The sequence below is a fragment of the Lonchura striata genome, chromosome 12 (assembly GCF_050655825.1).
Source record: "Lonchura striata isolate lonStrDom1 chromosome 12, ASM5065582v1, whole genome shotgun sequence".
In the NCBI taxonomy this organism is placed as follows: domain Eukaryota; kingdom Metazoa; phylum Chordata; class Aves; order Passeriformes; family Estrildidae; genus Lonchura; species Lonchura striata.
In genome coordinates this window covers 1,835,928-1,856,373 of record NC_140714.1, presented here as the reverse complement: position 1 = coordinate 1,856,373, position 20,446 = coordinate 1,835,928, and the positions used below count along the sequence as shown (strand labels likewise).

At 42.6% G+C, this 20,446-nt stretch overlaps 2 protein-coding genes across 7 annotated transcripts in view; one reads left to right on the top strand and one right to left on the bottom strand.

Moving 5' to 3' along the window:
* Positions 1-322: 322 nt before the first annotated feature.
* Positions 323-5,046, top strand: TRNT1 (tRNA nucleotidyl transferase 1). The gene is made up of 7 exons (XM_021529009.4): positions 323-497; positions 1,227-1,420; positions 1,955-2,093; positions 2,300-2,426; positions 2,605-2,798; positions 2,967-3,217; positions 3,911-5,046. Exons 1-7 carry the CDS (start codon positions 359-361, stop codon positions 4,157-4,159), a joined length of 1,293 nt encoding a protein of 430 aa, XP_021384684.3. The 5' UTR covers positions 323-358; the 3' UTR covers positions 4,160-5,046.
* Positions 5,047-5,738: 692 nt separating this feature from the next.
* Positions 5,739-20,446, bottom strand: part of CRBN (cereblon) — a 42,633-nt gene continuing 27,925 nt past the window's right edge. For 5 of the 6 annotated variants that reach the window (XM_085590270.1, XM_085590266.1, XM_085590267.1 and 2 more), the window contains exons 3-11: positions 20,098-20,300; positions 19,105-19,254; positions 17,581-17,743; positions 16,219-16,281; positions 15,719-15,803; positions 15,454-15,569; positions 12,381-12,445; positions 11,091-11,222; positions 5,739-9,535 (exon numbers count right to left, since the gene is read on the bottom strand). In XM_085590270.1, the coding sequence (XP_085446396.1) occupies positions 9,352-9,535; positions 11,091-11,222; positions 12,381-12,445; positions 15,454-15,569; positions 15,719-15,803; positions 16,219-16,281; positions 17,581-17,743; positions 19,105-19,254; positions 20,098-20,300 (1,161 nt within the window). In that variant the 3' untranslated portion in view covers positions 5,739-9,351. The remainder of the gene's footprint in view (positions 9,536-11,090; positions 11,223-12,380; positions 12,446-15,453; positions 15,570-15,718; positions 15,804-16,218; positions 16,282-17,580; positions 17,744-19,104; positions 19,255-20,097; positions 20,301-20,446) is intronic. The other variant, XM_085590269.1, reaches the window with a different exon arrangement.

Sequence of the window (20,446 nt, the reverse complement as noted above, 5' to 3'; positions counted from 1 at the left end):
ACGGAGCCCGGCCCGGGGCGGTGCCGCCTCACGGAGCCCGGCCCGGGCGGAACCGCCTCACCGAGCCCGGCCCCAGGCGGGCGGTGCCGCCTCACGGAGCCCGCCCCGGGGCGGAGCCGCCTCACGGAGCCCGGCACCGCCCCCGCCTCACGGAGCCCGGCCCGGGGCGGAGCCGCCTCACCGATCCCAGACCAAGGCGGGCGGTGCCGCCTCACCGAGCCCGCCCCGGGGCGGTGCCGCCTCACGGAGCCCGCCCCGGGGCGGAGCCGCTCCCCGGTCCCGGCGCCGCTCTGATCTCATCGCCGCTCTGAGCTCATCGCCCGGCGCCGCCGGTGCGGGAGCGGGGCCGTGCCCGCGGATGTGGGCTGGGCTCCTGGCCGTGCCCCGCAGGGCCGGGCTGCGGCTGCTGCTGCGGCGGCAGGGAGGCGGCGGCGCCATGAGGCTGCAGGCGCCGCAGTTCCAGGCGCTCTTCACGCCGGGGCTGCGCAGCGTGGCCGGTGAGTGCCGGGGAGAGGCGCCGAAAATGTCCCTGGGCGTGGTGGTTCGGCTTGGAGGGAGCTCACAAACCACCCAGTGCCGTGGCAAGGGACACCTCCCACTGTCCCGGGTGCTCCCAGCCTGGCCTTGGGCACACAGCTGCTCTGGAATTCCCATCCCAATCCCTCACCACCCTCACTCCCAAACCCACCTTCCCTCCCCGTACTGCGTTCCTCGTGGCCCTGTCACTCCACGCCCTGGTGAAAAAGAGCGTTTTTCTGCTCCCAGAGCCTCCTCCGGGCCGGACAGCCTCAGCCAGTCTCCAGGGACAGGTCAGAGCTGGCTTCCCCCTTTGTGGGCCGATTCCATGATGCTCGCGTGTCCCTGGAGAAATTCGGGCTCATGGCTCACTGTTCTCTGCTGTAAATAATCTGAATTTTTCTCCCTTGTCAGCCCCTGACTGTTTAAAATGATCCCCAGCCCAGAGTCCCCACGACCAATTAGAGACCTGCCAATAGTTACGTTTTCAAAAAAGCTCAGAAAAATAAATCAGATGTACAAGGAAAATACCTGTGGGTGCTCAGCTGTGCCACGAATTAGTGCATTTTGCATGAAGCTGTGAGTTATTTGCTGCTTCCTGCACATTTGGGTGTTTATTCCTACATCTATGATCTTAATTTTGTGAGAAGGCAGGATATGGCTGATTGTGTGATGGGTTTGTTACTGTTTGGTTTTCTTTCTCTTCCCAGAACTGTTTGAGAAGAAGAACTACGAGCTGAGAATAGCAGGGGGGGCCGTGAGGGATTTACTGAGCGGAGTGACACCACAAGACATCGATTTTGCCACCACAGCTACTCCAGCAGAGATGAAAGAAATGTTCACAGCAGCTGGGGTTCGTCTGATCAATAACAAAGGAGAAAAACACGGAACCATCACTGCCAGGGTTGGTTTGGGATTTGTTTGGATCTTTTCTACCTATCTGTGGATGTCTAGTAGAAAATTTGCTCCTTATTTGTTAAAGTATCACAGTAAGAGTTTAAATGAGATCCTGCTTTAAAGTGTGGAGTGATTTTTTTTTTTTAATTATTCATTGTATAATGCATATTTTAATGCATGTAGCATGTTCATGCTGCTGTGTCATCACCAGGAAAAATAATGTTGCCTGCCCACACATGATCCTAATGTTTCCTGCTCCTGATTTCCTCTCCAGTTCTGTTTCCTCTACCTTGCTCTTAGTCCATCTCCTGCAGGAAGATTTCTGCATGCTCTGTAGAAAATAAGTAATGTCAGGATTATTTTCAGAAGTTCCTATTTCTCAACTCTGTACGAAAACCCTGCACACATTGCTGTGTATGTGTCCCCCCACTGCACACAAGCACAGGGTTGAAAAAACGAGCAGCTTTTGCATTTAATTTCATTTATTTTATTTCCTGGTTTCATGGTTGTGCTGAAGTAACGGTGTCTGTGGGATTTGCAGCTCCATGAACAGAATTTTGAAATCACCACTCTCCGAATAGATGTCATCACCGACGGAAGGCACGCAGAGGTGGAGTTCACCACTGACTGGCACAAGGATGCTGAGAGGAGGGACCTCACTGTCAACTCCATGTTTTTAGGTAAATTTGGAAAACTGTTACGTAGATGAAGCAGTGGATTTGAGTTTTGCCACCAAGTTCTGTTCCTGTGTCAAAGGTCTGTATGAATACATGAGATGATCCGACAGACCAGCTCAAACCACGCAACTTCTCATTTCCAAGTAAGAGTGGTGCATTGTGGCAGCCACATTTGTACATCAGTATTCTGGTTTTTCATTGTTTTCTAGGTTTGGATGGGACGCTGTACGATTTCTTTAATGGCTATGAAGACTTGAAAAACAAGAAAATCAGGTTTGTGGGGAAGGCAGCTGAGAGGATACAAGAAGATTATTTAAGAATCCTGAGGTACTTCAGGTAAGAGGTTTTGCTTTTCTTTGATAAATAAACTGTATAAAGTTTCAAAAATGTGCAAAAAGATACTAGTGATGTAAAAAGAGTTGTAGTTGTCATATTTCCCTTCCAACCTAAATTGGTTTTATGATTGTTAGTGGAATAGTTTTCTAATCTAACATCCAGGGGTTTTATTTGACAGATTTTATGGAAGAATTGCAGAGAAGCCTGGAGATCATGAAGCTAATACACTGCAAGCAATTAAAGAAAATGCCAAAGGCTTGGCTGGAATATCAGGAGAAAGAATTTGGGTGGAACTGAAAAAAATTCTTCTTGGAAACCATGTCAATCATTTGGTTCAGCTTATGTATGAGCTGGATATTGCCCAGTACATAGGTAAAGTGAAATGAAGTTTGATTTCCTACTCCTGTATCTTATACAGACAGAATTTTGTGACAGATTGAGATCAAACCTGGGTTTACACAGAAATCAGATTTTATTTTTATGCTGTGCTAACACCTACTTTCTTATTAACACTTCTTTGCACTTTTTGTGTGTTTTTAGGGCTACCACTTGATGGGAATTTAGAGGAATTTGCCAGAGTCAGTAAAAACATCCAAAATCTGTCTCCAAAACCCATGACTGTCCTGACATCCTTGTTCAAGGGGAAGGATGATGTCACAAACCTGGACCTGAGGCTGAAAATCTCCAAGGAAGAAAAAAACCTTGGCCTTTTCTTGATGAAGCACAGGCAGGAGTTAACCAAAGGCCCGGGGCCAGAACCACTTAGACCATACCAGGACTTCCTGATGGATGTGAGTGTAATTCACATTGCTCCATTTGGGGCTTCACAGTGAACTGAATTCACTTTAAGATGTTTCTAAAAAACAAACCTACTATATTTTAGCAGTTCTGAGCACCCCGTGCTCTGGAGCAGTTTTTGGACTGATTTAAAAGTCAGTCAGGCTGAAGAATGTCACATTCAGTTTCTTGTGATCTTACCTGGGACTGGCAGTTTGCTGTGCTGTCCTGTTGAAATGTGAAACAGGAGTTGGACCTCAAGGAGAATTCTGCTTTTTCTCTGTGAAATTCAGCTCTGAATTGTGAATGGAAAATCAGTGCAGTTCCTGGTGTTCTCCCTAAGGCCCACTGCTCCTTAGCCACCCTGGGATGTTCTTCCACAGCACAGGGAGGTCATTTCCAGCTGAATGCTGCTGATAATTCAGAGCAAGGACCAGTCCCCAGGGCCAGGCCTGTTTCCCACAGGAAAGGTGATGGATTGGGATTACAGCTATTACCTGGGATTCAGGGAGTCTCCAGGGATCTCCCAGCACCTGCAGGACTGTTTTAACACCTGTGAGGCAGGAGAGCTCCTTGCTTCCATAGTCCCAGCTTGGCCAAGATGTTGCCTAGCAAGGAGTAATGGGAACAGCACAATGCTGAGCACACTTGGAGCTGGTTCTGCTCTTTCATACTGAAGCCTCTCTTTATTCCTTTTTTTCTCCTAGTCTAGGGAAGCTAACACCAACTCCAAGATCTTTGAGCTCCTGAAGTACCAAGGAGAGGAACAGCTTTTGAAAGAAATGCAGGAATGGACTGTGCCCTCTTTCCCTGTCAGTGGCCACGATCTCAGGAAGATGGGGGTGTCCTCTGGGAAGGAAATTGGGACAGCACTGCAGCAGCTGAGGGATGAGTGGAAAAAGAGTGGATACCACATGGATAAAGAGGAACTGCTGAGCTGCCTGAAGAAGGTGTAAAGTGAATAATAACAGAACTGTTTGTGCCCTGATCCCAGTGGAACTGAGCTCCCAGGAAACTGAGCCTCTCACAGCCAGCTGAGCATTTGTCACATTTAACATTTTCATTACTAATTCCTAACTTCTGCAAGGAGAGGTTTCATTTTGTAATAATGTAAAACATTGTTTGCCAAATTCCACCTTTTCAACCTCTCTCTGCTGCTCTTAGTGATAAATATTTACTATTTTATCATGACTTAGGGCACGAGAGATGATGGCAAGATTTCTTTCCTTCTCACCGTCTAGATCCAAAAAAAAATATCCCGAAATCCCTACAAAAAGGTTGTTTGCATCCTCTAGATCAAATCAAGGGGTTTTTATGTGCCTAGGAGAATGTGTGGAAATAATGGGCTCTACTTGAACTCTTTTTTACTTAAAGCTGGATAACAGATGGAAATACTCACTCCAGCATCTCCCAACAGTTTTGCCATGGAAAACCAGGCTGTTTTCTGGGACTATTTTTATTTTCCAGAATTCCAGAATCAGTTTTAGGTTAAAAGGATGAGCTGGCTAAGTGAGTATCATGAATTTTCAGTAGCTTTTCAGCAACTTATCACTGAGTAACTAAATCCACAGCAAACTGGTGAAGGTTCTACATTGTATTTTCAACTTCAGGTGTGAGACAAACTATTAATTAACATTAACAAGGGGAGATGCAGCTCCTTCTCTTGGGAATTTGGGGATTTGGAGCAGAGCTATTCCTGGTCTTTCCGAATGTCTTCCTACCCGAGGTTTTTGGTGTGCTGTTAAAAAGTCTCTGGGAGCAGCTCTTGTGTGTATAAACCTTACTGCAGGTTGAAGTTTTTTCCTACAGAACCATGGTAACAAATAAAATCCTTTGGATTTCATTTACTTTGGATATCATTTTGCAGCACTAGATGGCAACACTGGAGCAACGCTGGAAAAAAATCAGCATTTTAGGCTTTCACACAACTTCCCGGCTGCCTTTCCTGGGATGTATGATCCTTAAATTAAATTATCCTGAAGGTGCCTGGGAATCTGTGGGAGCCAGCAAGGGAAGAGGGGAAGTGCTGTTTGTTAGCGAGGCAAATCTCACAAGAACAGGATGGTGCTTAATTTAATGAGGTGATTAAATTGAAGCCTCCTTTGTGTAATTTCTGGAACTACTGAAATCTTGGGAGGGATAGTGACAAAACTCAGGGCAGTAGAGAGTCCTTTCAAGATTTCACCAAAGTGCAGCTTTAGGGCAGTGGGTGTGGAGGTGGAAAATATTAACACTTTTATCCAAAATTGCTGTCAGGGTCCAACTCCCCTCAGAAAAAGGATTTAAAGGAGAAAAACTTGAAATTTATGATCTTTGCATGGACCAAATGGATACTCTGGACAAAGGTGAGCAGGGAGAGTTTCCCATGAGTGCTGAGCTCCAATGTCCAGCCCCGAGAGGGGCAGGGTGTGCCTGGATCCAATCCTGCTCCCAGATTTAATCACTGGTTTATGTCTAAAGGGTTGTTCAGCTGTCAGGGAACCTTTGCACAACTTTGTGCCCCAGGATTAAGGATGACAACCAAAATTATCCATCTGAACAGCAAGGAATGATTTATTCAAATTGATGCTGGTAATGATTAGCCTGAAAAGACTTTAATCAGAATTATTTACTACACAGTATAGAGAGTTACAGCTGCTGTAGAGTGCACTATTAAATCAATCATTTCAAAGCCTGCTTAATTATTAGTAAGTATAAATTGATAGGTTTAATTGGAGATTATTTGGCCAAGCTGGTCCCTAAAAGCAGGGGGAGCCGCATTTCCTCCATCCCTCACTGGTAACAGAGGATCCTGTTAAAAAGCTCCAGGGCTCACAAAAACAGCAAAACCAGATTATTCCACAAGCACCTTCATGAACAGCACCTGTGTTCCAACAACTCTTTAAACATCAGCCCCTGCTTGAGGTTTCCCATTGGTCTATTGAGCATTTCTGATTAACTTCAAGAAAAATTAACCCCTAGAAAATGAAAGGTATGAAAGGAAAAAAAATATTCACGTATTTTAGGCAAGCATTTATTTAAGCTTGGGCTCTGGAAAAATGCTGGGTTTAAATAAAACTCTCCTTTAGAGTATGGGCCATTTAAATAGCAAATGGGGAGAGAAGAGATGAAGAAGTCTGATATATATATATATATGGTCAAGTAAAGCTCTCCAAGAGATTGCTTGACTAATTAAATAATATTCACGATGGGTTTTAATTACCTCTCCCGCTTCTCATGTATATTCCTTATCTTCTCTGCCTTGGGCCAGTTGAGCCAGCACAGATTTGGAAGTGAAACTTTTACTTTTTTGCAGCTAAAAATTCATCATGAACACAAAGATTTCGTTTTCCCACCCCGACAATCAGCAACACCGGGTGAGTTTTGAAACAAATTTAATTTTATTCTTTGCAAATATTTGCAAGCCACAAGATTTGTCAGAAAAGTTGTCCCAAAAGGCAGAGAGAAGGAAGAGTTAAAGCAGAGACTGGGCTACCCCTGGAGCAGTTCACAGAGCAATTAAAGGTGACAAAGAGAGGAACAAATCAACTGCAGCACATCCAAGAAGAGCATTAATAAAAAACAAGTGAGTATCTGAAATATTTTAAACCCAGTGTACAAGTGGTTCTACCTATTTGTCAAAATGAACCTAAAATTTAATGAAAACTTGCAAAGTTACAGGCTCTGGCTGGGGTGTTGGTGATGCTGCAATGATGGCTTGAAAATGAGTCTGTGCTGTAAATCCTGTGATCCCTCAGTCGTGCCCATTGGATTAATTAATTCCTGCAGGAAATTACTCAGCCAATCAATGGGGTAAATGTAGAAAATTTTCATCAAATCTGGCTTCCTTTGATTAGCTCTCCTCAGTAGTTGCTGTCGGTATTTTTCCATACTGATGTTCCAAATTTTCCCTAATTCCCACCAATAGTTTTCCTCTTCAAAACGGACAAAAGCATGGAAAATATGAAGCAGTGTAAGGAACCATCCCTAGCTCCACACCCTGGATATTCTGACAGCTCCCAGTAAGGACTGGATTCACCACAGGACTCAACCTGGAAAGTGTCATGGACTCAATATTGCAAACACTGCACAGGTTTAGCACATGGAACAGCATCATCAAATGAAATTTAATTAGTGTTAATTTACTCCTGACTTAACTCGATTATGTTAGTTTACATTTGACTATATACACAAAACACCAAAAATATGCTTATTCTGGATTCAAACATTGCAATTTTTAATTGAGAATCCAAAAGACTCGGCCAAAACCCCAAAGAATTGAACCTTTAGAAGTTCAGTGACAGCTGAGAAAATCCCTTTGAAATTTCCCTTCCCAGCCCCCAGTGAATGCTCACACCAAGGCAGCAGAAGGTGCTGGGAGCACCCTCCCAACTTCTTGCCACCACCAAGCCCCACTGAGGGCCACAGGAATAAGAGTCAGGAGGGACTTTGAGGGGAAAAGGAACAAAATAACCCAAATGTAGAGCCCAGATGTAATTTGTGTAATTTTTGTAAATTCTGTGTGTGCAGGGGTGAGGGAGAGCCAGGCCTGGTTCAGTGGATTCACAAACACAGAGCATCCAGTCTCCCTCTCACACCAGTGCCTGGCTTTCCAAGCTTAGGATGAATCATTATCAACATCCAGAAAGTTTTCTGGATGAAAATGAGCCATCATCACCCTCTGTTTGCTCAGAGCCACATCCCAAATACTGCTTTTCACAGGTCACTGCCAGGCCAGGGCTCTGCACATGGAACTGAGCACGGAATTAAAGGTGTCTAAGAACAGAAGCAGCACAGAGGTAGAAAGTTTCAAAGAACTAAACCTGAGTTACACAATTAATCTCTACATACCTGCCATGACAAATACCCAGCAGCAAGTCCACGGTTTGGGGTGTTTTTCCAGCTGGAGGTACCACACTGCCATGGGAATCAGCTCCTGTGTGCCAGGCTTGGCCTCAGCTGAAGTGATCTGTCCTTGCTACACCTGCCTGCAGCCTGACAAGAACAACCAACCAGTGGCTCATGTCTTAGACTTGACTAGCTTAACATCACTGTGAAGAAATGAAGAGTGAGTGATAAAAGCTTCACAAGAAAAACGAGTGTTTATGTGCACAAGCACTAAAAAAAAAAAAATCTTCATTGTCATCAACAAAGTGCATTCCGAGAGGAAAAAAAACCAATAAATTGGTGGCAAAAGCTGGCCCAGATTGGCACCCAATTTGTGGAGCACAGACAAAATAAAAACCAAATCAAAACCCAAGAAACCTCCCCACAAAAAAAGCACTACCTGTATTCCTGTTTTATTTGGAAACTTTTGCTCTTTATAAAGTGATAATGTGAAATTTTACTTTATGATCTAAAAGTTACAATGAAATAATTAAAAGAGATTTTTCCTTCCGTTTGTCACAACAAGTGCTACTTAAAAATCACCTCGGTGGGTTGTTTTAGAGTCCTTCCCAAATCCCTGGACACCTCCACTGGTAAATTAACCAGGAGTAATTTGGGGAAGTAATTGAAGCATACTGAACAGAACATGACAATGCTGTTTACCCTCTGGGACTGACCTGTGCACTTCTTATCAACAGTTTAAAATTTATGACTTCTAAAGTCAAATGGACTAAACAGATGAGACAACTTCTAAGGAATAGACACTTCTCCACGGGGTCCATCCTGGGAGGCAGCTGCAAGTCCAACTTTTGCACATTCCAGCAGTCAGAAACTCTCAGGCTGCTTCTCTCTTCCACGGTTATTCAGCAAAAAGCAGCACAAGCAGCAAACCTGAGGGACTTCAGAGTTAGAAACGGGGATTTTCAGCACACCACGTGTAAGTGTGTTATGGCAAACACTCCACAGCAGGTCACTGCTATCTACCATCCCAGGAATATTGCATCAATCAGACTCTGCTTATTGGGATTTTAGTTTGGTTGTAGTTTCCATCCCCCTTCCTTCACTGCAAGTGGGAATTACACAAGTCCAGTCTCAAGGCGTGTCCACGTGGATCAGACATTTCCTGGTGTCCCACGTGGCCCTTCATTCATTCCCGGTGTCCCCTGGCAGCCCCTCTGGCAGGAAGAGCACAGGGTGAGGCTGGTTCCCTGGGGATGGGAGCGTGATTCCCGGGATTCCTGGGCTGAGGAAGCAGGAGCAGCACTGAGCAGTGCCTGGGGTGTCACAGGCACAGCAGCGGCGAGCGGCCGCGCTCTGAGTCCTCGGCGTCCTCGGGCATGCGGGGCAGCAGCGCCGAGCGCGTCAGCCCCCAGAACTTGGGCGGGGACAGCTCCTTCCTGGTGGCCGTGAACTTCCAGCCCATGTGGCTCCCGCAGATCCTGCACTGGGCTATGGTCCAGGCGTACCTGCCCCGGGCACAGCAAAGCCTCGGTGAGGGAAAAGCCCTTTGGAAAATGCTCCAGCATTCAGCAGGTAACAGGCCCCAGCTCGGCTTGGGCAACAACTCCAAACTGCATTTGGATACCAATCCCCAGCTGGATTTGGGTAACAATCCCAAACTGCATTTGGATACCAATCCCCAGCTGGATTTGGATACCAATCCTAAACTGCATTTGGATACCAATCCCCAGCTGAATTTGGGTAACAATCCCAAACTGCATTTGGATACCAATCCCCAGCTGGATTTGGATACCAATCCTAAACTGCATTTGGATACCAATCCCCAGCTGGATTTGGATACCAATCCTAAACTGCATTTGGATACCAATCCCCAGCTGGATTTGGATACCAATCCCAAACTGTATTTGGGTACCAATCCCCAGATGCATTTGGGTAACAACCCTAAACTGCATTTGAGTACCAATCCCCAGCTGAATTTAGATACCAATCCCAAACTGTATTTGGGTACCAATCCCCAGCTGGATTTGCAAAGAATCCTCAGGAATCCCAGCTCCCATCTAAAACCCTGCAGAGTTTCAAAAAATGAAGACAAAACCCCCACCAACATCCCACCCCCAAAGCCCTCTGTTGCCTCTTCAAAGAGAGAAAGCAAGCAAAGCTTTTTATTGTGCCAGAAATGCTGAGAACCCTAAAGAGGGGTCACAAAACTTCTCAGAGTAAATTATTAAATGGCAATTAAAGTAATTTTTGCCCTGCTTTTCAAATAACAGGGTGCTGCCATGCACCTCCCACGGCAGCAGAGCTTTTCTCTAACAGTTTTATGAGGTGGAACATGAATATTTCAAAACCATCATAGAAGAGCTGAGAAAACACAGAAGGATGAGCAATATTAACTCCAGATATTAAAAGTCTCAAATTTTCTTTATGGAATGTTTAAAACATGTGGCAGGAGTGCCAGAACCCTCCAAATCATTGCTCAGGTCTCTGTGATATTCCAGGAAAAAAAATCCTGAATGCAAGACCTGTTATTTATTAAGCAAACTTTTAAATGTAAACACTTAATTCTGTTACTGTCTCAGAAAGGCAGACTCATTATTAATTATTTATTATTAAAATAATCAGATCAATACAAATGTTAAAGAGTTTTTGTTTCATGTAACATTTATTCCATTTTTAGATATAAAAATGTATTTCAGTAGATTAAGTGTATTTATATATTCTGGTTTTCACTTGCACTAAAGCCGTGTGAAAACAATTCTGGAAGCAGCTGTACTTTAAACAAAACTACACACAAATTTCCAGACAACATGGTTTAAACAGTTTAGATTCCAGACTGTGTTTTAAAATCTTAATATTTCCCCATTTAAAAATATTAAATTCTGCAATATTTTATGTGATTTTTCCATTTTATGCTGTATTTTTAATAAGTCTAAATTTAGTTCCTTATTTTTTACATGAGCGAAATGATGATGTGTGCCTAAAAACCACAGTATTTATTATTCCACTCTCTCAGAAATAACCAATTTGGGTAATTTTCTATTAAAATGTTGCTGCTCTTACCCAGGGAACCAGCTGTGCTCTGTGGAGGGCCGTCCACTGAGACTCAGGTTGGAGGCTTTGTACACAGTGAGGGTTTCATGGATGTATCCATGGGGATTCACATAGGCTGCCATGGGCCCACACAAGGATAAGCTACAACACACAAAGAATTTTGTCAGAAAGCAAGGAAAAATCAAAATAAACCAGCCCCAAAGGGTGGCAACTGGAAACAGAGGAAAAACTGCCAGCAAAGCTTCAAATATTTCAACCGAGTAAAAAATCCTCACTTTTTGTAGGGGGAAAAAAAGTGACTTGAATTGTAGCATTAAAAACTGAAAGAAAATAGATGCTGATTTAAAATATCATTGCTCAAATTTCCCTAGAATTGCAGGAAAGTACATGATAGACTCATCCTGTGTATTACTTTATGCATGAAGTTCCAAGAAAAGCAGGGAAAATGTAACTTCAGAAGTAAGCAAAAATGTTCATTTATTGCACCAACTTCCCAGCATCTTCTGTTAAAATTCATCATATTGACACAGCAGGAATTGTGGTGTCTGCAATCCATTATTTGATTAGAAGATAAGAAATGGCTTTTAATTACTCCATCAGCTGCTTATCACACTGATAAAGAAAAACTGTGGGGAGTCTTTGTTAACCCAAATCATCTTTTAACCTTCCCATTATCAGAGGGGACAGGCTGATGGGAGTTAATCAAGATTTAAAGCAGTGACAAGGCTGACAGAAACAGCAATTATGAGGGAAATGTAATTGTTGTTAAACATGGGAAATATTGTATAGGGCAAATAAGGAATGGGGCCAGTTATCAGGAATAACCTTAAATTCTTCAAAGGAAAAAGGGATCACAACATTTACTGGCTTAAATAGGAACCTTCCCTGAATGCCAGCATCCTGGGAGCCTGTCTATATCCCCTAATTAGTGCATTTTAATTGGCTCTTATTGCCTGTTGACACATAAATGAAGTGCTGAGAAATAAAATTTGGGATATCAAAAACTTTATTCAGAAATACCAGGATGAAAAAGTCTTTATGTGACACATTTATATTTAAAATTATTCAGTGCAAGGTGCTGGGGGTGTGGCAGAACACCAATTTCTCTTCCAATATACCTGGAAATGCTGAGATTCCCAAACTTTTTATTAAAAAAGCTCAAATATAAACTGTCTATAAATATTTACTTAAATTTTATTGGAGCTGTGGCAAACCCAGCAGTTTTAAGACTTATCCCAGCTTAATCTGCTTTGCTGGGCCCATGTTTCTGACCTAGGAGCTGAAGAGTAATAAACTCACCTGAATATTTCATTCTTGGTAGTTATTTCTGTGTCTTGGCATTGCTTACAACAGAGAGATGTGCACTGGGAAAGAGAAACAAAGAGAGAAATTTCATTAATTTCCAGATGCTTGTCAGCAGTGGGAAATAAAAAAAGTCTCTCCATCATAACAGACTTTGGACCAATTGTTTTGTTCAGCAGTCACTGATGTGGGCTATTTTTTCTATGCATTTTGCTTATTTAAACATGAATTATTATCTAAAAGACATAATAACTTTCATATCATCCCCTCATAAAAAGATCCACACACAGCGAATTGGATCTGACTCCACAAAGATAATAAATGAGCCAACCTTTTAAGGTCTCTAAAGGCTAATTCAGAAAAAACAACCTTTGCTCTTCTGCAATACAGCACAGAAAAGGCAGATGAGACAAATGCAATCATTAAGTCTTTCTTAAATTTGAGGGTACTGTAGATCAATGGGTTTAATTTTCTCACAAAAATAGGTAAAACATATTGATCTCTCTTGTGGAGATTAGAACAGATTAATCCATCTTCCACAATTTCTACAAAGTAGAACTAAACAATTCATCACTGACACTGCCCAGAAAAGAAGCATTTAAATCAGCTCAGCAGAACACTCCCATTCATTTTCAGCACGTGCATTACCTGTACTTCTTTTTAAGGGTAATGCCTGTGAAATTCCCCCAAAATGAGGATTTTGGAATAAAGTGCTGCACACAGGGACAGGGACAAACCACTCCCTCCTCTCTTCCCTGCTCCCTTCAGAGGTTTTTGTTGGCTTTTAGCTGCTCCAGCTCCTCTCCTGGAGGTGCCCCTGCTCCTGCCCCACTCTCGATTTTTTGGGGTTCTGAAGGTCAGGGTGACCCCAAGATCATAAGAGTCTTTGTTCCCTTAGCAGCCAAAGAAGGAGTCTTGAATGTGTCCAATTGTGCTTTTAAGGTTGTTTATTCTTTCTTATCTAAACATTCTTTCTCAGACCTGCTGAGCTCTGTCTAGAAAGGCCATGGAATTCTGCCCTCAAGCCTCAGGTGGTTCTTATTTTATATACTCAAAACTACATGTGTATGTTTACAATTTATTACCAACTGTTTTCACCTATGTTAGATTGTGAATCTCTACTTTGAACTTATAGAAAAGTGTCACTATCACACTAAGACATGGAGGATAAGAAGGAAAAGAAGGCTAGGACACATACAAATTCCTCTATTTTGACCCCCTGAATTATATTCTAAAAATCTCCAAATTCTACTTTTTTACTCTGTGCTAATTCAAATATCACACTACTCAAACCCTTGTGGCTTATAATTCTTCATATAAAATTGGCAGCTTTTCTCACAGGCTAAAATCAAAGCCTCAGGTGGTTTTAACCTCATGCCAGAATCTTGAGACAGCCAGGGCAGCCAGAGGGATGTGCTGGACTCTGACACCACTCTGCTCACTGGAGATGAGGAAGGACAAAAGCTCAACTCCTCAGATCCTCTTCAGCCCCTCTGGAAGCTTCCAGGCTCTCTCCTGCCAGGAACCTTCCCCACTTCACTCACAGGTTGCACTCCAATGCTCACTCAGAGTCCAATCCAGCCACTCTCATTGCATGGCTCCACTTCCAATCCTCTCTGATGACTGCAATTAGCACTCCCAAGTGGAATTCACAGTGCTACACCTGGGAGTCAGCACATTCCTTTCAACAAGCATTGGGAAAGCTGATAAAAGTACAACATCATTCACTGGCATCAAAGGAAAATGGATCAGCTCTCAGGATCAGTTTTATTATTGGAAATTACATCCTGAACAAGCCAGGGCATCCTAAAGAACTCTGGATAAAAAGGACTGGGTTGGATAAAAATGCTGCTAAATAAGCTGCAAAAAGCCATAATGCACTCCCCATTCTGACACTAACACAGAACACTTAAACACATTTAGAGACCAAAATGTCACATGATGATGAAGAAAACACCTCTTGGCGATAGGCTAAAAAGCAACTTTAACTTGAATTTATGAGGCTAATTAAAGTTCTCCTGCCTCTTTGGAATTTATGGAAAACACATAATTACTGAACAGGAACAGTTCTCAGGAGCACCTGAGTATCAGGGTGTTTTCAGACTTTCAACTCAGAAAAGACAAGCGAAATTTAGTCTGACTACAGCCTCAGGCAAACACCTGCCCATTTTGTCTCAGCATTTGGAAGAGATGTTTTCTGTCTCCTTTCTTTAAATTTCTGGTGCATGAATTTGGGAAGAGGATCACTATTAAAATGACCCTCAGGTTCACTTTTCCCCAGAAACAGGCAAGAATTTAATGACACTACTTTTTAGACAAACAGCAAAATTCCCACTGCTCTGTGTCCATCAGACAAACACAGTACTGTTATTTAGAAAATATATATTATTACCAAAACTGTACTACACAAAAATAGAATATTTAGAAAATTACAAGGCCATGGCAATGGAAAGAAGGGAACGGAAACAAGTTTTTCAACATCTTAACAAGGAATTGCCTATGAAATAAATGTCTTTTACAAAATAAAAAATCTGTTTAGTCCAATCTTTAGATTTATGCTCAATACTACAAAGATTTTGTTACAAAATCCAAAACATTCCATGGTGTCAGTGTGGGGCTGTGATGGTTGCTAACAACACTGAACTTCTAGCACCACCTCTTGGCTAAAAAAGTGCTGTGCCACACTGGAATACTTCTAACAAAAGCAAATATAATTCTATATTATAGATAATATACATAATATATATTTTTATATGTTATATGCTCAATATAGTATGTTATATTCTATATTACATATTTTATATATATTATATATTATATATGTGTATTATATTATTATATTATGTATTATATATACTATATTATACATCATATGTTTTTTCTTGCTTCCAAACATAATCCAGTACTGAGACATTGTTTTCTTCTCGAGCAAACTTTTGAAGAAATAACAGAACACCCAAATTCATCCTCTGGAAGATTTAGCTGGAAATTCCAACGTTTCTGGAAGAGATTCTAACAGTAATTCCTACTTTTTTGGCAATCTGATGGCAAATAAAGGAGAATCACTCACTTTGTTCATGATATCTAGCTCACAGCGCAGCCTCTGCACAGCACTGCCTATTTTGAGCAACTGGATACGTAAAGCATCATCAATGGGCAGGCAGGCAGCAACTCTGTAAGAAAAATCTAGAAATGAGAAAGCAGCAGGTCTGTTAGAATTAACAGAGAAAAAAATCCAACTATTTCTATTTACTCTGCCACAGGTAATTATGTAAGCTGTGGTCTCTTAAGAAATTTTTTAAAAAATTAAAATGTGGGTTCAGAAAAGCTTGTACCTATTGGGTTTGATGGAAGAGATTCATCTTTAAGGTTTTCATCCCACTCATGGAGCTGCCTCTTGACTCTCTCCATCAAGGTTTCCTTTTGTTAGAAGAAAAGCCTAATTTAAATACACAGGTATTGCTGTTTTCTTCTTAGAAAAAAAACAAATGGGAAGCAAAATGTAGAGTAAGCTCTTTTCCCTAATTGGACAGTAGTTTTTAATTAAAGAATAATTAAAGAATCACTTTGTTCCTGCATATTTTAACTGGTTTTGCTCTGAGACAACACAGAAGGAACCAGAATCTCTGCTATCCCTCCCAGATATTTGGTCTAGGAAGGAGGGAATAACCACAGTGGGGGAAGCCCTCCCTGATCTTTTCACACTACTCTGAATATAAAATGCTTTAAAATGGAAATTATGAGCCAATGAAATTAAAGCTTTTCTATTATCCCATACTCAGATATTACAACTATAAAGCTCTCTGCAGGTTATTTGGTTTAAGGGGGCACTTACAGCATCATAGAGAGAGTAGAGCCAGGGGGGCCAAGATGTCAAGCTTGCACAGTGGAACTTCCTCTGAAACCAAACCCACAAATATTTATTCTTTAACAAAGGCAGACTTTAGGGACAGCTTTTTTGAAACAAATAAAACAGGGAAGACACACCTGATTATTTAAAGATACAAGGAATTATCCCCATCAGGACCAGCACCTCACTGTGAAGCTTCCAAACCCATTTTCAGATGCACTGAGGGCTAAGCCTTCTGAACAGGACAATACATGGATTTTGTCACAAAACCTGTCTCTGCATTAGAGGGATTTCTGATGTTTAGTAATAAAAAATGATGTCTTTCAAAAGTGTGTCTTTCTGAAATGGAGACAGTTGAAAATTTAAGTGCTGTTAACAGTGCATCTGTTCCTAAGTCTCCACCAGCTGTCCCTGGAACCACCAAATTTCCACCAGTGTAATGTCATTTGTTTAATTAACCAATTTTCTCCAGTGATTTCTGGACACAGAAATTGAGAGCTTTAGTTAATAAAAGTCTAAAAAGCAGCACACAACCCAGCTACGTTGCTTTTCGAAAGAGGAGCTCATATTGCACTGCAAATACGTACAAACTCAATTTTCATCTCCCCCTTGAGGGCCACTCTCCTCATTTACAATGGCACCAGTAGGAAGAGGGAGGTCAACAGGACAATCACCCTGCTCTGCATCTGCATCCCAGGCTTTTCCTACAGTGGGTTCACTTCATTTCAGCTTCACCTGACAAAATCAGCCTTGGAAAGGGATTCCAAGCCCAGAATTTCTGAGCTCATTAACTCACATGAACTTGGTCAGGAACTCTGAGAATCAAGAGCTCTTTGTTATTAAGCAGTTTTTAATTTGATTTTGAGGATACAAGAGTTCAAAACCATTAAAGAAAAAAGCAAATTCAAACATCAGTCGAGTAACTAGCATTCTGTATTAATTTCTGGAGGTAGTTCCAAAGATCTCTACAGAGACATAAGATTTCAAGCTAACTTCTCTGTGTCAATGACCAAAACAATAGAATAAATAATAAACACAGATATAACTGGCACAGGTTGCCCAGAGAGGTTGTGGCCTCCCCATCCTTGGAAGTGTCCAAGGCCAGAATGGAGGGGGCTTGGAGCACCCTGGAATAGTGGAAGGTGTCCCTGCCCTTGGGATGGATGGGCTTTAAGGCCCTTTCCAACCCAAACCATTGCGTGATTCCATGAAAAGCAGGAGGTTGGAACCTGCCTTCCCTGTTGTGCCTCCTCCTCTACAGATGGATACCGATTCTCAAGATGCCATCAGAAATTAAGACAGAAAATACAAAACCACAATAACCAGAGCTGCAGAACAACTTCTCACCTTCTGGTACTTCTGCCACCACTGCCTGATGGCTCTGTCCTGCCAGGACGTGGGCTTGGAAGAGGGAAGTACGTGGCACCTGCTGAGAGACTGCAGCTGCACTGCTGCCATGGTGGGAGGCAGCACTCGCTCAGGCAGGATTTGTACTTTGGCCTGCTGGATTCTGAGAAAGGAAACAAAAAGATGAGGTGTACACATATTTTTATGTGTTTTTTTTTCTAATACATGCTTTTTAAAAAATGGATTTTACTGCCTAAGGGAACACAGGCTGGTGCAATGGATTAATCACTGCACAGTACTAGGGAACTTAACAACCCATTCCATCAGAACTCCTTTTTATTTTAGAGCACTACAGATCTGTTGGGATTGTGGTGGACAGAAGTACAGACAGACTGGCACTGGCAACACAGCTGAATGTTCCACAGTCTCAGCACTATAGATGTAGATTTTTGTCTCCTCAAGTTACTTTTGGTACAAATAATCAGATCTTCCATCTCATTGCCTCAGTTTAGCTGAAATGCACTTTGCTATCTTCAAACCACTAAAGCTTCTGTGCTCAGCTAGAGGTCAGAATCAGCAGAAATAGGATACAGACTCTGATCAGATTTTAATATCCCAGCATCAAAGGTCACCTCTTCCACAAAGACCTCAGCATAAGCTGTCCAGCAGGAAAGACTTCATGTTTTATCAGGATTATGCAGCAGAAATCCTGAAATATTGAGGGGTGTGTCATTAATTACAATTTTTGAGGGCTGTATCATTAGAAAATTTCTAATTTTCTCACAGGGACAGCACTGAACTGGTAGCTTACAATAAATTATAAGATTATGTTGTGCCAAAAGCACTCAGGAATCAGAATCACCAAGAATTATGGAAATGTTCTTCTTGCTAAGGAGCTCTGGACAGTGAATTCCAGTAACAAAGCTGCTGCTGCTGCAGCTGTCCAAGCACTGCCACCATGTGTCCAAGCAGGGCTTCTCCTAAGCTGTAACATTCGGAGTGTGTTATTTGGAACCAAATGTTAAGAGAGCAAACAGCACAAGTATTCCTCATTTCTTCAGCTGCAGGTCACAAAACCACAGAAATGCTGCTCCCAGGCCTCTTTCTACAGCAATGCCTCTATGCTGAATTGCAGGATACAGGTGAGTAGCTCTAGATTTACAGATTTGGAGTAATATTTCCCAAGCCTTGCAGAAAATATGACAGAAGCTCTAGCAATTGTGCTCAGAATTATCACATGCTCCCAGATCAATGCTGGAGCCTGGACCTCTGGCCAGTGACACTGCCATGGTGCAGGGCACGATGCCAAGGAGTTGAAAATGAGGGAAGACTCAGCACGTTCTTACTGGATCTTCAGGATTTTGATCACTTTTAGAAATGGAAAAAGGCATTAATTACGTAATATTTTAAAACTAGTCAGAAGAGCCTCTAAATATCACAGCTATCAAACTGGGATATGGAAAATAAAAGCATACTGCTAGGAAAGTTGACTTGAGTACAGAATTAACTCCATAATTTTCTTACCCATCTGACTGAGTTCGTATTTCAAGCACCTTGAACCTCTGTCTTCCTATTGCTTTCACCTTGACTGTTTCAACTCCGTATTCCTGCTCTTCTCTGTAAGCATAGATTTCTGCTGTCGTTCCAAAATGTGCTTCCCTCTCATGTGCATTGCTAAGAGGACAAAATTAAAGGATTAATTAATTAACCCATGCCAAACAGCACTGCTCATTCAGACTCCAGTCTGCCTGCACTGACTGTACATGATTGGTCTGATCAAAAAAGCAATTTTTGGTAAAATACATTCAATTAATCACAATAATAATTTTTCCATTATAAAGCAATTTCTGTTGTTTTGGTTGGTTGATTTGTTTTGCCAGGTGATTTGATTTTATTTTAGGGTCTAGATGTGACATTCTGGGAGCACAGGGATCACCAGTGTGTCAGCACTTCAAATGCAGACACTGAAAGCACTGAAAGCAAGCACTCTTTGGATTGACTTTGTAACAGGAACTGTTCCCACCTCCCACACAATTAATCCATAGTAAATTGCAGGGGGAAGAGGGAGGAACATTCCCAACTTCTTCTGGCACCGATCAGCTTTTCTGTTCTCCACTTTTCTATCACCTCCTGTGTCTCAACTCCACTGGGAAACATTTGCCAGCGCTTGTTAGCTCACACACAAAACAAGCAACAATACAGCTCTCAAAACAAGAATGTGACTTCGACATTTCAGGTCAAGGCTTATTCTTTAACAAGATGGAACAAACAGTCACTGAAAAGAAGAGGCTTCTCAAACAAGGACGCAGATCAACGCTTGCTGTTTCTCCACACAAACACGAGATGCTGTCAAGCACCTACACTGCCATTACATATCGGAAGACAACTTCTGTTAAAACAATTTCAGCTCGTTATCGAGCACAGATCTGACGCAACCATCTGCTTTTGCTTTAGTATCCACAGAAACCGTGCTAAAAAACATGCTGCACACACCAGCGACCCGCCCGTGGCTTTTACCTGTATGCAAGGACAGCAAAGGTTCTGTCTTTCTGAATTAAATTCCGCACCATGCTAACCTCTTGCGGGCGGAAGAGCTGCAGCGGCAGCGTCTGGCCGGGGATCAGCATCACCATCAGCCGGGGCAGCACGGGGATCAGCTGGCAGCTGTCGTCGTCGTGCACCGTCCTGCCGTGGAACTCCTCCATGTCCGAGCCCAGGTACTGCCGAGGGCAAGCGGGGCTCAGGGGGGCGGGCACAGCAGGGGCACGGAGCTGCTCTGGATTCCTGTTCCCATTCCCAGTCTTCCATTTCCTGTTCCCATTCGCCATCCCAATTCCCTGTTTCCCATTCTCAGTTCCTATTCCCA

Coding starts and splice junctions, on each gene's coding strand:
- TRNT1 (XM_021529009.4), top strand. CDS start 359: ATGTGGGCTGGGCTCCTGGCCGTGCCCCGCAGGGCCGGGCTGCGGCTG. Junction 498..1,226: donor GGGGCTGCGCAGCGTGGCCG/GTGAGTGCCGGG, acceptor TTCTCTTCCCAG/AACTGTTTGAGAAGAAGAAC. Junction 2,094..2,299: donor TGTCAACTCCATGTTTTTAG/GTAAATTTGGAA, acceptor ATTGTTTTCTAG/GTTTGGATGGGACGCTGTAC.